The 14,148-nt window shown below is 49.3% G+C and overlaps 1 protein-coding gene across 1 annotated transcript in view; it reads right to left on the bottom strand.

Annotated features, from left to right (window-relative positions):
* Nucleotides 1–2,138: 2,138 nt before the first annotated feature.
* The window catches only part of spint2 (serine peptidase inhibitor, Kunitz type, 2), a 45,056-nt gene continuing 33,046 nt past the window's right edge, over nt 2,139–14,148 (bottom strand). Inside the window, 8 exon segments of the mRNA XM_085973209.1 lie at nt 2,139–5,829; nt 8,454–8,525; nt 9,302–9,472; nt 10,897–10,947; nt 12,000–12,099; nt 12,102–12,172; nt 13,763–13,781; nt 13,783–13,820. Coding sequence (XP_085829335.1) covers nt 5,666–5,829; nt 8,454–8,525; nt 9,302–9,472; nt 10,897–10,947; nt 12,000–12,099; nt 12,102–12,172; nt 13,763–13,781; nt 13,783–13,820 — 686 coding nt within the window. The 3' untranslated portion in view covers nt 2,139–5,665.

Genomic DNA, 14,148 nt, shown 5'->3' with positions numbered 1-14,148 from the left:
ATTAGCCCTTTCTCATTACACACTACCAGATCCAGAATAGCCTGTTCCTTGGTTGGTTCCTGATCCAGGAAATCATTGCATTCCAAGAATTCCACACCATTAGTGGTAATTTGATTTGCCCAGTCAATATGTGGATTAAAGTCCCCCATGATTACCGTATTGCCCTTGTTACACGCACTTCTAATATCTTGATTGATACTTGCCCTACATTAGTCCAAAGATGTGCGGGTTAGGTTGATTGGCTATGATAAAATTGACCCTTAGTGTTAGGGGGATTAAATACATGGGGTTACGGGGATAGGGTGGGATATGTGTCGGTGCAGGCTCGATGGGCCGAAATGGCCTCTATCTGCACTGTGGGGTTTCTGTGATTACCACTACTGTTTGGTGACCTATACGCAACTCCCACCAATGTTTTCCACCCTTTGCTGTTTCTTAGCTCCAGTTGTGGCCTAACCAGCACTTTATAAAGATTCAGCATAACTTCTCTACTTTTGTACTCAGTACCTCTATTTATGAAGCCTAAGATCCCATTTGCTTTGCTAACCACTCTCTCAATGTGTCCCGCCACCTTCAGGGACCGATGCACATTAGCTCCCAGGACACTCGGTCACATGAAGAAGCCAATCGCAGCCACAGAAACAATGCAACCTTTGGCCTCAAAAGACAAACATCGTAATTAGTGAGATGATAGGAGGGAATAAAAAGACCAGCTGGAAAAGAGGGAGGTGATCGGAAAGGCTTATTAAAGAGGCAAGAAGCAAGTGGTACCAGGAGCAAGTGGAGAGGGAGCGGTTGATGATGTAGCACTGGGCCTAATTTTTGTCTCTAGAGTGGTTTATATTATTAATATAATGGTTTCTGTGATATGTTTTGTGTGTCAGCCGTGGCTCAGTGGGCAGCACTCTCTCAGCTCTGAGTCCAAAGGTTGTGGGTTCAAGTCCCACTCCAGAGACTTGAGCATATAAATCTAGGCTGACACTCCCAGTGCAGTGCTGAGGGAGCGCTGCACTGTCGGAGGTGCCGTCTTTCGGATGAGACATTAAACCGAGGTCCCGTCTGCTCTCTCAGATGGATGTAAAAGATCCCGTGGCCACTATTTTGAAGACAAGCAGGGGAGTTCTCCCCGGTGTCCTGGGGCCAATAATTATCCCTCAATCAACATCACTAAAACAGATGATCTGGTCATTTATCACATTGCTGTTTGTGGGAGCTTGCTGTGCGCAAATTGGCTACCGCATTTCCTACATAACAACAGCGACTACACTTCAAAAAGTACTTCATTGGCTGTAAAGCGCTTTGGGATATCCTGAGGTCGTGAAAGGCGCTCTAGAAATGCAAGTCTTTCGTGGCTAACAGGACTGTGAGGTGATGAGCAGTCGGAAACCTCTGCAGCAAGATTACACTTAGCACAGTTGGCAAAGTCCTGTTAAATTATTTTAAAAATAAACTTCAGGCAGGCAGCACATTGGAGCACCGTAGATCTTATACTTGTGTTTAGCAGCAAGTTATGGGGGGTGGGGGAATCTTATTAGGAAAGAGAAAAGATGTTTCCCAATCAAATGTCAGGGTGACGGGAACTTATTTTTGATCCCGTCACGGGACAGAGCAAGTGAGCGAAGGCCAACTCTGAACAGCAGTTTCAAATCTTCCCTTCCTGCTGCTGTGTAATACACGGTCCACGGTCTGGACTCAAACTCAGTGCTCAGAATCCCCATCAACATAGAACATAAGGCGTAGGAGCAGGAGTCGGCCATTCGGCCCCTCAAGCCTGCTCCGCCATTCAATAAGATTATGGCTGATCTGATCTTGGCCTCAACTCCAATTCCCTGCCTGCTCCCCATAACCCTCGACTCCCTTATCGTTCAAAAAATCTGTCGATCTCCACCTTAAATATATTCAATGACCCAGCCTCCACAGCTCTCTGGGGAAGAGAATTCCAAAGATTCACGACCCCCTGAGAGAAGAAATTCCTCCTCATTTCCGATTTAAATGGACGCCCTCTTATTCTGAAATTATGCCCCCTAGTTCTAGATTCCCCCACGAGGGGCAAAACCCAACAGCAGACACGTTCGCTCGACTCCCCCCACTTGCTCGACTGGAGATCTCCAGATTTAACAAAAACAATGAAACATCAAAAGTTCTAAAAAGATTTTATTAAACGTACGTTTGTACATTACAGAAAACAAAAATCATGTTTGAGATTCCCGATCACCTGAGTATCAACCCTACACGTTTAGAGTTTATTTAATAATCACACACACACACCGCAATGCAAGAATGTGTTGCCCCGGTAACCCTCTCCGGTTCCGATCGCTCTCCCCCCCCCCCATTTCCAGTTCGAGATCGTTGCAACAATTTCATCTCCGGAACACGTCTAAGAGCAAAAATTCTAAATCCCATTTCTTTAGCAATTGATTTGTGAGATTGCGTACACGATGGAGAAGATGCTTTTCATATTTAAAGCCTCAAAAATCTTAGAAGATAGATATTTTAAAAAATCTGAAATGGGGTGCCAGTCCCAGGTAGAGGATGATTACTCATTGGAACTGTCCGACTCAAAGGCCTTCCCGGTGAGCTTATACCAACCGGAGCATCTCCACAAGGCAGGGGCCATCTTGCAGAAGCGCTGGGTAATTGGGAACAGATGCTAACTATGTTGGAGAGGGCAGGGGAGGGAGAGAGAGGAGAGAAGAGAGAAGAGAGAGACTGGGGGGGGAGGAGAGAGAGAGAGGGGGAGGAACGAGAGAGAGAGGAACGAGAGAGAGAGGTGGGGAGAGAGAAAGAGAGAGGTGGGGAGAGAGGGAGAGAGAGAGAGAGAGGAGGGGAGAGAGAGAGAGAGAGAGAGGTGGGGAGAGAGAGAGAGAGAGAAAGAGAGAGAGAGGTGGGGAGAGAGGGAGGGAGAGAGAGAGAGAGAGAGAGAGAGAGAGAGAGAGAGAGAGAGGTGGGGAGAGAGGGAGAGAGAGAAAGAGAGAGGGGGGCGGGAGAGGGAGAGAGAGAGAGAGAGAGAGAGGTGGGGAGAGAGAGAGAGAGAGAGAGAGAGAGAGAGGTGGGGAGAGAGGGAGAGAGAGAGAGAGAGAGAGAGAGGTGGGGAGAGAGAGAGAGAGAGAGAGAGGTGGGGAGAGAGGGAGAGAGAGAGAGAGAGAGGTGGGGAGAGAGGGAGAGAGAGAAAGAGAGAGAGAGGGGCGGGAGAGAGAGAGAGAGAGAGAGACACACACATGGAAAGTGCCGGTCCCAGACCACATTTTTCTGTGGTTCTGGTTGAAGTCTGCAGCAAGAGTTGGCTATTGAAATTCACCAGTGGGACAAGAGAGATTGCTCTTTGATTCTTCATTACGTTCGATGGGGACAATGACCTATTAAAAAAATGATTTTTTCCTAAAATTTGCAAACTGTCGAGCGCCTGTCTTCCTGCATCATCACAACAAGAGATCACCAGCAGGATTCAGACTGGACAGATCCAGGGTCGATTCATTCTACAAACCCAAAGCAAATTCAGCAGCAATTTGCTGTCAGTGCGCTCGGTGAGGTGTAAAGACCCCACTTGGTGTTGGGCAGGGGATGCTCAGGCCCGCGTGTGGCCATCGGAAGGGAGGACAGAGAGAGGGAGAGAGAGAGAGAGAGACAGAGAGAGAGAGAGACAGAGAGAGAGAGAGACAGAGAGAGAGAGAGACAGAGAGAGAGAGAGACAGAGAGAGAGAGAGAGAGACACAGACAGACAGACAGAGACAGACAGAGAGAGAGACAGACAGAGAGAGACAGACAGAGAGAGAGAGACAGACAACAGCTTTCTCTCTCTCTCTAGTGCGGGCTGGACACAGGGTAAGCAGCTGGTCCGGATGGAGAAGGGCTGCTTGATGTGCAAGTATTGGATTATTGACACATGGATCCCATACGATAAAGTAGAAAATCTACATCAGCAGCAAGGAGGAGGGATGTGGGATCATTAAAGATTCACGGCAACTAAAACATAAAACCAGTGCTTTTGACATCAATAAATGCCGAACAGAATGGTGCCTTGGTACCAGATCTGGGCTATTGGGTGCTGAAGATGGGATGGCAAATCAAAATATTCCAATTTTCTATCTCTTTTTGCAAACGTCCATCTTCAAATATTGTCAGATTTGTGTCATTAACTCAAGTTGTATTTTGACAAAATAATCGGTGCCAACCTCGAACCCTTGCAGGATCGTGAGCTTATAGTCATTGTGGGGACTAAATTGGAGCGCAGAAATGGTTGCTTTAGAGTGAAGGGGATGAAACCTTTCCGATGCAAACAAGGTCAGCAAGGAGTGGACACCACTCCCTGACCAGGAGCACCAGCCCCAGGCTTCCCATCAGATGCTGGTGGGCTTTAGCCATCTTCAATTAGCATTTCCCCACACAACAAAGTGACTTCAGAGAAACCCCCCCTCCCCCACATTCTCATTATCCCAGCATCTCATTTATATCTGCACCGAGCTGGGGTTTGTACTCATCCCTCAGCACCGTGCAGGTCGAGTGTGGTTCCAAGTATTTTTGATTTCAATCCGATTATCGAATCTTTCGGGACAGTATTGTTTGAACAGTTGGGTCTCTTTCTCCCCCTCACAAGAAACAAATAAAATAAATGGGTACGGATTTGAAAGTTGTCCCACGTTCAGCCAACATTACCTTGTTGGAGCGACGTCAAGGAAGTCTCAACTTCCCCTAGCAGGAGGACCAATAAAAACAAAAAGGATAAAAAGGTCCACCCAGAAACCCCACTAACGACACAAGTTACATCCTTCGATAATATGCAAAGCCTCTGAACTTGGAATATAGAGGCTATATCGGCTCAGGGCCTCAGTGCTCCATTCTCGCATACACAGCGGTAAGCTTTGTTCCAAAGATTGTTCGAGATCTGGCTGCAATAATTGGGTATTAATAATGTATACTGTGAATAAAACCAGCCTGGAGGTACTTCTTCAGTAGACGGACTTCCAAAATGAACGAGCACTGGCAACCAACGGTTATCTAAATTGGCCACATTTTCTTCATGTTCCCACAGAGGAGGTAGCGGCTGTAAGCCGCCTCCAATATAACTGTGGCTTCCTAAAACCTCGCATAACGCAAAAGACTATGTCATACATAGCGCTACAGACCAAAACAGCAGTAAAGATCCCAGTGAGTTCCATTGAATTGAAGGACGCGTTCCGACCCCCCTATCCCTGCAAAACTATGTACATGAACCCAAAAGGGACAGGAGACCAGATCCCTCCAACAATGCTAGTTCTTCAGATTTTGGTAGAGGACCGCAGGATTGCCCCGTCAGTCATGTGCAAGATCACCCAACCCCAATCTAAGGCGGGGCAAGAACGAGAGCAGCTCTACTTTTGAAGGCACAGTGAGTCACAGTTCCAGTTTTCTTCCCCAAGCCAGCTAATAATTATTGCGAGGAACAGGGGGGGCTGGCTGCCAGGATAATGTATACCCTTCATCAAACAAAAAAAAATAAAACTAAAAAAAGTTAGAATGGAAACAGGGAAGAGTTTATGGACAAGGTAGTGACATCAGCAAGACCTTATACAGCTCAAATAGAGAAAGTTCTCCCTTGTGCGGCAATGCTGAAGGCAGGACGCGAGGATAAAGTGGTAAAATTTGCGGGTTTTCTTTGAAGCACTCAATAGGCTCGAGTGAACTCATTTTACAGATTCTCCACTGAGTTAATAAGGGTCTCCTTGTCCTCCCCAGACCTGGTGCGGTGATAGGTGACAACGTGGTCCGTCTTGGCCAGCTTGATGATGAAGTAGATGACGCCCCCCAGCAGAATTAGGACACAGATTGCCAGCAGGACCACCATCGAGATTGCTGTTGGACAGAGGAGGGGAAAGAGAGAATGAATTCACGTTGTAAACCATCGGAATAGCAGGAATAGTTTCTGCGCCAAAACTCCACCCGTCAGTCAATTCTACTAAAAAAAACACCCACTCCCTATTGGCAGATTGGCGATTAGCAGTTTCCTCCGCCTCAACGGCTAACCTTTATTCCTTCAGGAGAGGAGCCGCCCAATTTACCCCAGAAATAGAAACATAGAAAAATAGGAGTCGGCCAGTCGGCAAGCCTGCTCCGCCATTCAATATGATCATGGCTGATCCTCTATCTCAATACCATATTCCCGCTCTCTCCCCATACCCCTTGATGCCTTTTGTGTCTAGAAATCTATCTATCTCCTTCTTAAATATATTCAGTGACTTGGCCTCCACAGCCTTCTGTGGTAGAGAATTCCACAGGTTCACCACCCTCTGAGTGAAGACATTTCTCCTCATCTCAGTCCTAAATGTCCTACCCCGTATCCTGAGACTGTGACCCCTCGTTCTAGACCCCCCAGCCAGGGGAAACATCCTCCCTGCATCAAGTCTGTCTAGCCCTGTCAGAATTTTATACGTTTCAATGAGATCCCCTCTCATTCTTCTAAACTCTAGTGAATACAGGCCTAGTCGACCCAATCTCTCCTCATACGACAGTCCTGCCATCCCAGGAATCAGTCTGGTGAACCTTCGCTGCACTCCCTCTATGGCAAGTATATCCTTTCTTAGGTAAGGAGACCAAAACTGCACACAGTACTCCAGGTGTGGTCTCACCAAGGCCCTGTGCAACTGTAGCAAGACATCCTTACACCCAAGAAATGGAGTGCCCTGCCCTATGGAAGATTATACTGATGGGAATTATTTTGAAAAACAATTGAATATTGCCAATCTGCTTCCTTATATTTGAAGAACATGAAAAGGATTGTTCACCGTCTCCCCACCCACCCCCTCCCCTCTCTTTTTATGTAAACTGTGACTACCATAGTCTCTCAGAAATAGAGTGTCTAGAACCAGGGGTCACAGTCTCAGGATAAGGGGTCGACCATTTAAGACTGAGATGAGGAGGAATTCCTTCACTCAAGAGGGTTGTGAATCTTTGGAATTTTCTGCCCCAGTCTTTGAGTATATTCAAGGCGGAGATAGATTGATTTTTGGACTCTAGGGGAATCCAGGGATATGGAGATCGGGCGGGAAAGTGGAGTTGAGGTCAAAGATCAGCCACGATCTTATTGAATGGCGGAGCAGGCTCGAGGGGCCGAATGGCCGACTCCTGCTCCTAATTCTTATGTTCTTAGATCGGAACCTATTCTCTCTTCACTGTAGTCTAGTTCACAATTAATCACAATCACAGTAACGCTCCTGTCAGGAGGCAGTGTGAAATGGCCACTAGGTCTACCTTCATATATCACGCAACTGGACCACTCTACCCAGTGAAAGTTCACCTCGTGTGAATTTAGGAGAACATGAAAAACTAGCGATATATACCCCATGCGTCCCCGTTTGGCGTAACGCTATTTCTTTTAATAAAAAGTCTAACAAAATGTCATGAATTAGTCTCCACACTTTGGTGGACAATGAGATAATGGGGCCCAATTACCAGCTCCCCCTGACAACAGTCCGCTTATTACATTTTTTTTTATAAATTCATTTTTATGGGATGTAGGCGTCGCTGGCAAGGCCGGCATTTATTGCCCATCCCTAGTTGCCCCTTGAGAAGGTGGTGGTGAGCCGCCTTCTTAAACCGCTGCAGTCCGTGTGGTGAAGGTGCTCCCACAGTGCTGTTAGGGAGGGAGTTCCAGGATTTTGACCCAGCGACGATGAAGGATCGGCCGATATATTTCCAAGTCAGGATGGTGTGTGACTTGGAGGGGAGCTTGGAGGTGGTGGTGTTCCCATGCACCTGCTGCCCTTGTCCTTCTAGGTAGTAGAGGTCGCGGGTTTGGGAGGTGCTGCCGAAGAAGCCTTGGCAAGTTGCTGCAGTGCATCTTGTAGATGGTACACACTGCAGCCACGGTGCGCCGGTGGTGGAGGGAGTGAATGTTTAAGGTGGTGGACGGGGTGCCAATCAAGCGGGCTGCTTTGTCCTGGATGGTGTCGAGCTTCTTGAGTGTTGTTGGAACTGCACTCATCCAGGCAAGTGGAGAGTATTCCATCACACTCCTGACTTGTGCCTTGTAGATGGTAGAAAGGCTTTGGGGAGTCAGGAGGTGAGACACTCACCACAGAATACCAAGCCTCTGACCTGCTCTTGTTGCCACAGTATTTATGTGGCTGGTCCATGGTTTCTGGTCAACGGTGACCCCCAGGATATTGATGGTAGGGGATTCGGCGATGGTATTGCCGTCGAATGTCAAGGGGCAGTGGTTAGGCTCTCGCTTGTTGGAGATAGTCATTGCCTGGCACTTGTGTGGCGCGAATGTTTTCTCTGACTAAATGCTACATCCGTTAATAGCGTAATAACTGCCAACCTAATATTATCTTCACCCAACACTCTTTCTTACAGCCTGGCTATCTCCCATTTTGTATTAATGGAGAGATCGGCCTCCATTTTAACCCCCAAGCAACTTGAAATGAAAGCAAAGAGTAAAGGGCATAAAATCCGATTTTGGTTTCAATGCATCTTACCAGAAGCATGATGGCGAAGTTCAGGATGGTGAGGCTTATCAAAGTTCCCACTGCTGTCTTGCTTCCAATTACCTACGAAAAATAAAAGGAAAAAGAAAGACTTGCATTTCTATAACATCTTTCACGACCTCAGGACGTCCCAAAGCACTTCACAGCCAATTGAAGTACTTTTTTGAAGTGTGATCACTGATGTAATGTAGGAAACACGGCAGACAGTTTGCGCACAGCAAGCTCCCACAAACAGCAATGTGACGGTGACCAGATCCACCGTTTTGGTGACGTTGGTTGAATTAAATATTGGCCCTAGGATACCGCCGGGGGCAGAACGCCCCTGCTCTTCAAAATAGCGCCGTTGGAGGAGCTGCCTTTCAGGCGAGACGTTAAACCCAGGCTGCCCTCTCTGGTGGCTGTAAAACATGATCCCTCGACCAACATCACTAAAAAAACAGATGATCTGGTCGTGATCACATTGCCGGCTGTGGGAGCTTGCTGTGCACAGACTGGCTGCCAGAGTCCCAAAGTCGTGAAATGCAAGTGCTTTCTTTTTTTTTAGGCCGGGCCAGACCAGGTAAGGACGGCAGGTTTCCTTCCTTGAAGGACAGTAATGAACCGTTGGGGTTTTTTTTTAAAAAAGGAGCTTTCCCGACCGTTACTTTGATCTCACAAATTAGCAACTTTAATCTCATGAAGCTTGCCACGGTGGGATTTGAACTCACTGGGTTGCCGGTGCGGTATCGTAACCACCTGGCTACTGGAGAGCTCCCCTTTAGGAGGGGGTTCCAATTGGCAAGGTCCAAACATTGCACTAACAATAACCGGGGCCTGCCTTGGCGGCGTTGCTCACTGACCTTTCTTTCCCGAGCACCTGGCCGCGCACTCGCCCTCGCTCTCGTAGTTGTTCTTGTTGCCGCCGCAACCGCCGAAGGTGAACGCTTTACAGCTCTGGCTTTCGGGATCGTAGTGCCAGCGCGGGAACGACGCCCGGCATTTCCCAGTCACGGCGGGAGCGAAGCAATAAGCTACGAGGAACGTTAGAAAGCGGTCGTTACATAGCAAGGTAGGAGCGGAGGAAGAGGAGGAGGCCCCTTCAGCCCCCGTGAACCTGTTCCGCCGTTCAATGAGATCACGGCCGATCCGTATTCCAACTCCACCCACCCGCCCTGGCTCCATACCCCTCGATACCCTCGTGGTCGCGCTTACAGAAGCATCTTAGCAGGGAACTGCACCACGGCCTACGTCTTACAGACTGCACGGGATAGCCGAGCTTGGAGGCCGGCGAGGGGAAGCCAGATCCCAGACACCTTCTGCTCAGGTCAGGAAGTCCACGGAGCGGCAAGTAGTAGGACACCTTAACACTGGAGGTTCTCACAACTGTCTGCACTAGTTAGGCCTCAGCGAGAGTACTGCGTGCAGTTCAGGTCACCACATTACAGGAAAGATGTAATTGCACTAGAGAGGGTGCAGAGGAGATTTACAAGGATGTTGCCTGGACTGGGGAATCTTAGCTATGAGGAAAGGCTGGGTCTGTTTTCCTTGGAACAGAGGAGGCTGAGGGGAGACCTTATTGAGGTGTATAAAATTATGAGGGGCCCAGATAAAGTGGACAGGAAGGGCCAATTTCCCTTAGCAGAGGGGTCAAAGATTTAAAATACAGGAAACTCTTTCGTATCCGGCACTGACTGGACCGGGATGGTGCCGGTTGATGAAAAATTCCGGATAACAGAGGTAGACAATTTTTAACAAAAAATAAAAACCACTGACTAACTCGGCCACCGCGGCAAACTCGGACTCGGAAAAAACGAGTGCTGGATGGATTCGGCAAGATTACCGGTTATCTATTTTGCCGGTTATTAAAGAATTCCGGATGATTAAGTGCCGTTTAAACAAGATTTACTGTAATTGGGGGAAGGTTTAGAGGGGATTTGAGGGGAACTTTCTTCACCCAGAGGGTTGTGGGGGTCTGGGACTCACTGCCTGAAAGGGTGGGAGAGGCAGAAACCCTCATCACATTTAAAAGTACTTGGATGTGCACTTGAAGTGCTGTAACCTGCAGGGCTACAGACCAAGAGCTGGGAAGTGGGATTAGGCTGGAGAGCTCTTTGTCGGCCGGCGCGGACACGATGGGCCAAAATGGCCTCCTTCTGCGCTGTAACTTTCTATGATTCTACGAGACTCCTCGCAAAGACAGACATTCTCGGGCCGACTCCCATAGCCCAGTTTCAGAAAAACCACATCGAGTATGCGGAGGGCAATCGGCACGTTTGCTGCAGGTTTAGTTAGTGTGCAGCATCAGAAACGTATTAATAAGTCACAAAATAAACAAGCGATTGAGAGGCAGGCATCTGGTGACCTTGCAGACCCCTCCCCCCACCACCACCCCCGCGCTGATCTCTGGGACCCGGGTCCCATTTGACGGTGACCAGATCTACAGCGAGAGCCCTACCTTCATCCTCTGCGTTATCCTTCTGGAGTTTCTGTGGCTCTGGGATGACCTCTGCAAAAAAAAAAAATAAGCAACCACATTATACCAGCTAGCCGCAGCCTCACTCAACAACAACTTGCATTTATATAGCGCCTTTAACGTAGTAAAACGTCCCACGGCGCTTCACAGGAGCGATTATCAAACAAAATTTGACACCGAGCCACATAAGGAGATATTAGGACAGGTGACCAAAAGCTGGGTCAAAGAGGTCGGTTTTAAGGAGCGTCTTAAAGGAGGAGAGAGAGGCGGAGAGGTTTAGGGAGGGAATTCCAGAGCTCGGGGCCCAGGCAGCTGAAGGCACGGCCGCCAATGGTGGAGCGAAGGGAGTGGTGGATGCTCAAGAGGCCAGAGCCAGAAACGCCAAGATTTCGAAGGGATGTGGGGTTGGAGAACGTTAGCGATAGGGAAGGGGGGGGGGGGGGGGTGGGGGAAGCGAGGCCATGGAGGGATGAGAATTTGAAAATGTAAGGTGTTGCCGGACCGGGAGCCAATGTAGGTCAGCGAGCACCTGGGGGGGGGGGGGGTGGTGATGGGTGAACGGGATTCGGTGAGAGTTCAGACGCGGGGGCTGCCGAGTTTTGGATGAGCTGAAGTTTACGGAGGGTGGGAGATGGGAGGCCGGCCTGGAATAGTCGGGAGTCTGGACATGGGAGGAGGGTTTCTGCAGCCGACGAGCTGAGGCAGGGATGGAGACGGGTGATATTACGGAGGAAGTGGGCGGTCTCGGTGATGGAGCGGGGACACGGTGCATCTTGGAAAAAGGAAAAAGAACACACAAAAAAAAAAAATCAATGGCTGACTTACTCCCTCAAGGCCAGTGACGTAAGAAAACTACTACTAGGGCCCTCGGTCTAAGCGTTAAAACAAAGCTTTAATCAACTGTTTTACAACATGGAGGTCTAGTTGTGTCCTTCACTAGTTCCTGTCTTAAGAATGTCCTGCGCAAGCTGGGCCCGTGCCCGATTATTTATACTCTCCCTGGACAGCACCCACCCACAGGCCGCTCAGTATTATTTCATAAGTCTTTCTTTCATGAATGACTGATTCGCGTCAGCCAGACTCACCCTTCCGTCCAACGCAGGCAGCCAAACAATCGTCTTCACTCTCGTAGTTGTTCTTGTTGCCCCGGCAGCCTCCGTAAATGAACAGGTTTGCAGATCTGGGCCCTTCGGGTCAAAGTACCAGCGCGGGAAGGCCGCTCGGCAGCTGCCAACCTTCTTGGGGGCGTTGCACCGCTCTGCAAGACACGCGGCACGGGCATCAGAACAATTTAACTTCAACCGCAAGGACTTGATAGTCTCGTCCCAACGGGAGACGCACATCGGAGTACCCCAGCCGGTGAAACTGGCGGCTTTTTATTGAAGAAGAAAAACAACTTGCATTTCCTATAGCGCCTTTAACGTAGTAAAACACCCCAAGGCGCTGCACAGGAGCGATTATCAGACAAAAAGATTTGACCCTGAGCCACATAAGGAGATATTAGGACAGGTGACCAAAAGCTTGGTCAAGAGGTCGGTTGTAAGGAGCATCTTAAAGGAGGAGAGAGAGGCGGAGAGGTTTAGGGAGGGAATTCCAGAGCTTTAGGGCCCAGCAGCTGAAGGTACGGCCGCCAATGGTGGAGCGATGGAAATCGGGGTGGTCAAGAGGGCAGAATTAGAGGAGCGCAGATATCTTGGGGGGGGGGGGGGGGTTTGTGGGGCTGGAGGTGGTTACAGAGATAGGGAGGGGGGGGCGAGGCCGTGGGGGGATTTGAAAACAAGGATGAGAATTTTGAAATCGAGTTGTTGCTTAACCGGGAGCCAATGTAGGTTATCGAGCACAGGGGTGACAGGTGACCAGGACTTGGTGCGAGTTAGGACACGGGCAGACGAGTTTGGATGAACTCAATTTTACGTAGGGTGGAATGTGAACCTCACTCAACTCCAAGCCCCTGCTGGGACCGAAAGCAAGTGTCAGCGTGTGTTGAAAGACGGAGAGGGCGAGGGGGGAGAAGAGAGAGAGAGAGAGAGAGAGAGAGAGAGAGAGAGAGAGAGAGAGAGAAGAAAGAGTGAGAAAGAACGAGAGCGAGGGGGGCAGAGGACATTGGCTGCACTCGCTGGTGCCGGGTGAAGGGGGTAAAGTGCGTCGGGTGCTGCCAATCTAGGATCACTCGAGGCCCAGAGAGTGTGAGATTCGCAGAGCAAGGAACCGAGTGACTGCAGCTCCCAGGTTGACGGGGACAACAAAGCTGCATGTCGAGGCATCACAGCACAGAAGGAATGGCTGATTGAAATCCCGGCCCTCTCGACCCGCACTGTGACGGTGCATGGATCACCAGGGCTCCATGGGCACAGTGACGGCTCGCTTGAGCTGCCCAGACTGGGCTGGACGCTGCCCTGGCCAGACCAGCCAGTGCTGGTGCTCCCACACATTGCAATTGACTCCACTTTGCAGTGAATACAAAGTCTCTAAGATCTACCAAAAGTCTTATTCAGGATTATCCTCTTCCTAAGGATTCCTTCATGGTTCTTTAAAGATGATGATCATCGCAGGACTTAGTGTCTGATTAAGGCCGAGGTTGTTCCTCTTTACTGATTGTGGGAAAACTTGAAATATGCAAATCAGCTTCTGTGGAAACTCTCTAATTCACAACACCATGTGGGAGGGAGAGCTCTGTGGCATTCATTTTCCTGGTCAACTGCACAAACTTCAGTTTCCGCGACAGAATCTCTCCCTTTCGGTTCATTCTCCGCGTTTAAAAATCATTAAAACAATCGATGCAAACAGAACGAAACGCTATCCGCTAAACCCGGCCCTCGACTCTGTACAATGAGGTGTCGACACCTACCATTATCTGGAGCGGGCGGATTGCTGGTATTCAGCCAACAGTGCGAAACTGGCGCGAACTGGAAACAGAGAAAAAATAAAGTCAAACTAGTTTCTTTAGAACAAACCTTCACTTGTCCTGCAGGTATTCTCTGCACCTGCATTAGCTGGACTGTGGTGGAGAACTGCAACTTATCGATCAGCTGTTCTGTCTGTCTGTCTGTCTCTCTCCCCCTCTCTCCTCCCTCCCTCTCCCTCTCCCTCCCTCTCCCTCCCTCCCTCTCTCTCTCTCTCCCTCCCTCCCCCTCTCTCTGTCCCCCTCTCTCTCTCTGTCCCCCTCTCTCTCTCTCCTGTCCCCCTCTCTCTCTCTCTGTCCCCCTCTCTCTCTCTGTCCTCTCTGCTCTCTCT

Source organism: Somniosus microcephalus, chromosome 34, assembly GCF_052327205.1.
Source record: "Somniosus microcephalus isolate GS21.2 chromosome 34, FLI_Smic_1.0, whole genome shotgun sequence".
In the NCBI taxonomy this organism is placed as follows: domain Eukaryota; kingdom Metazoa; phylum Chordata; class Chondrichthyes; order Squaliformes; family Somniosidae; genus Somniosus; species Somniosus microcephalus.
This window is presented reverse-complemented; position numbering and strand designations above follow the sequence as displayed.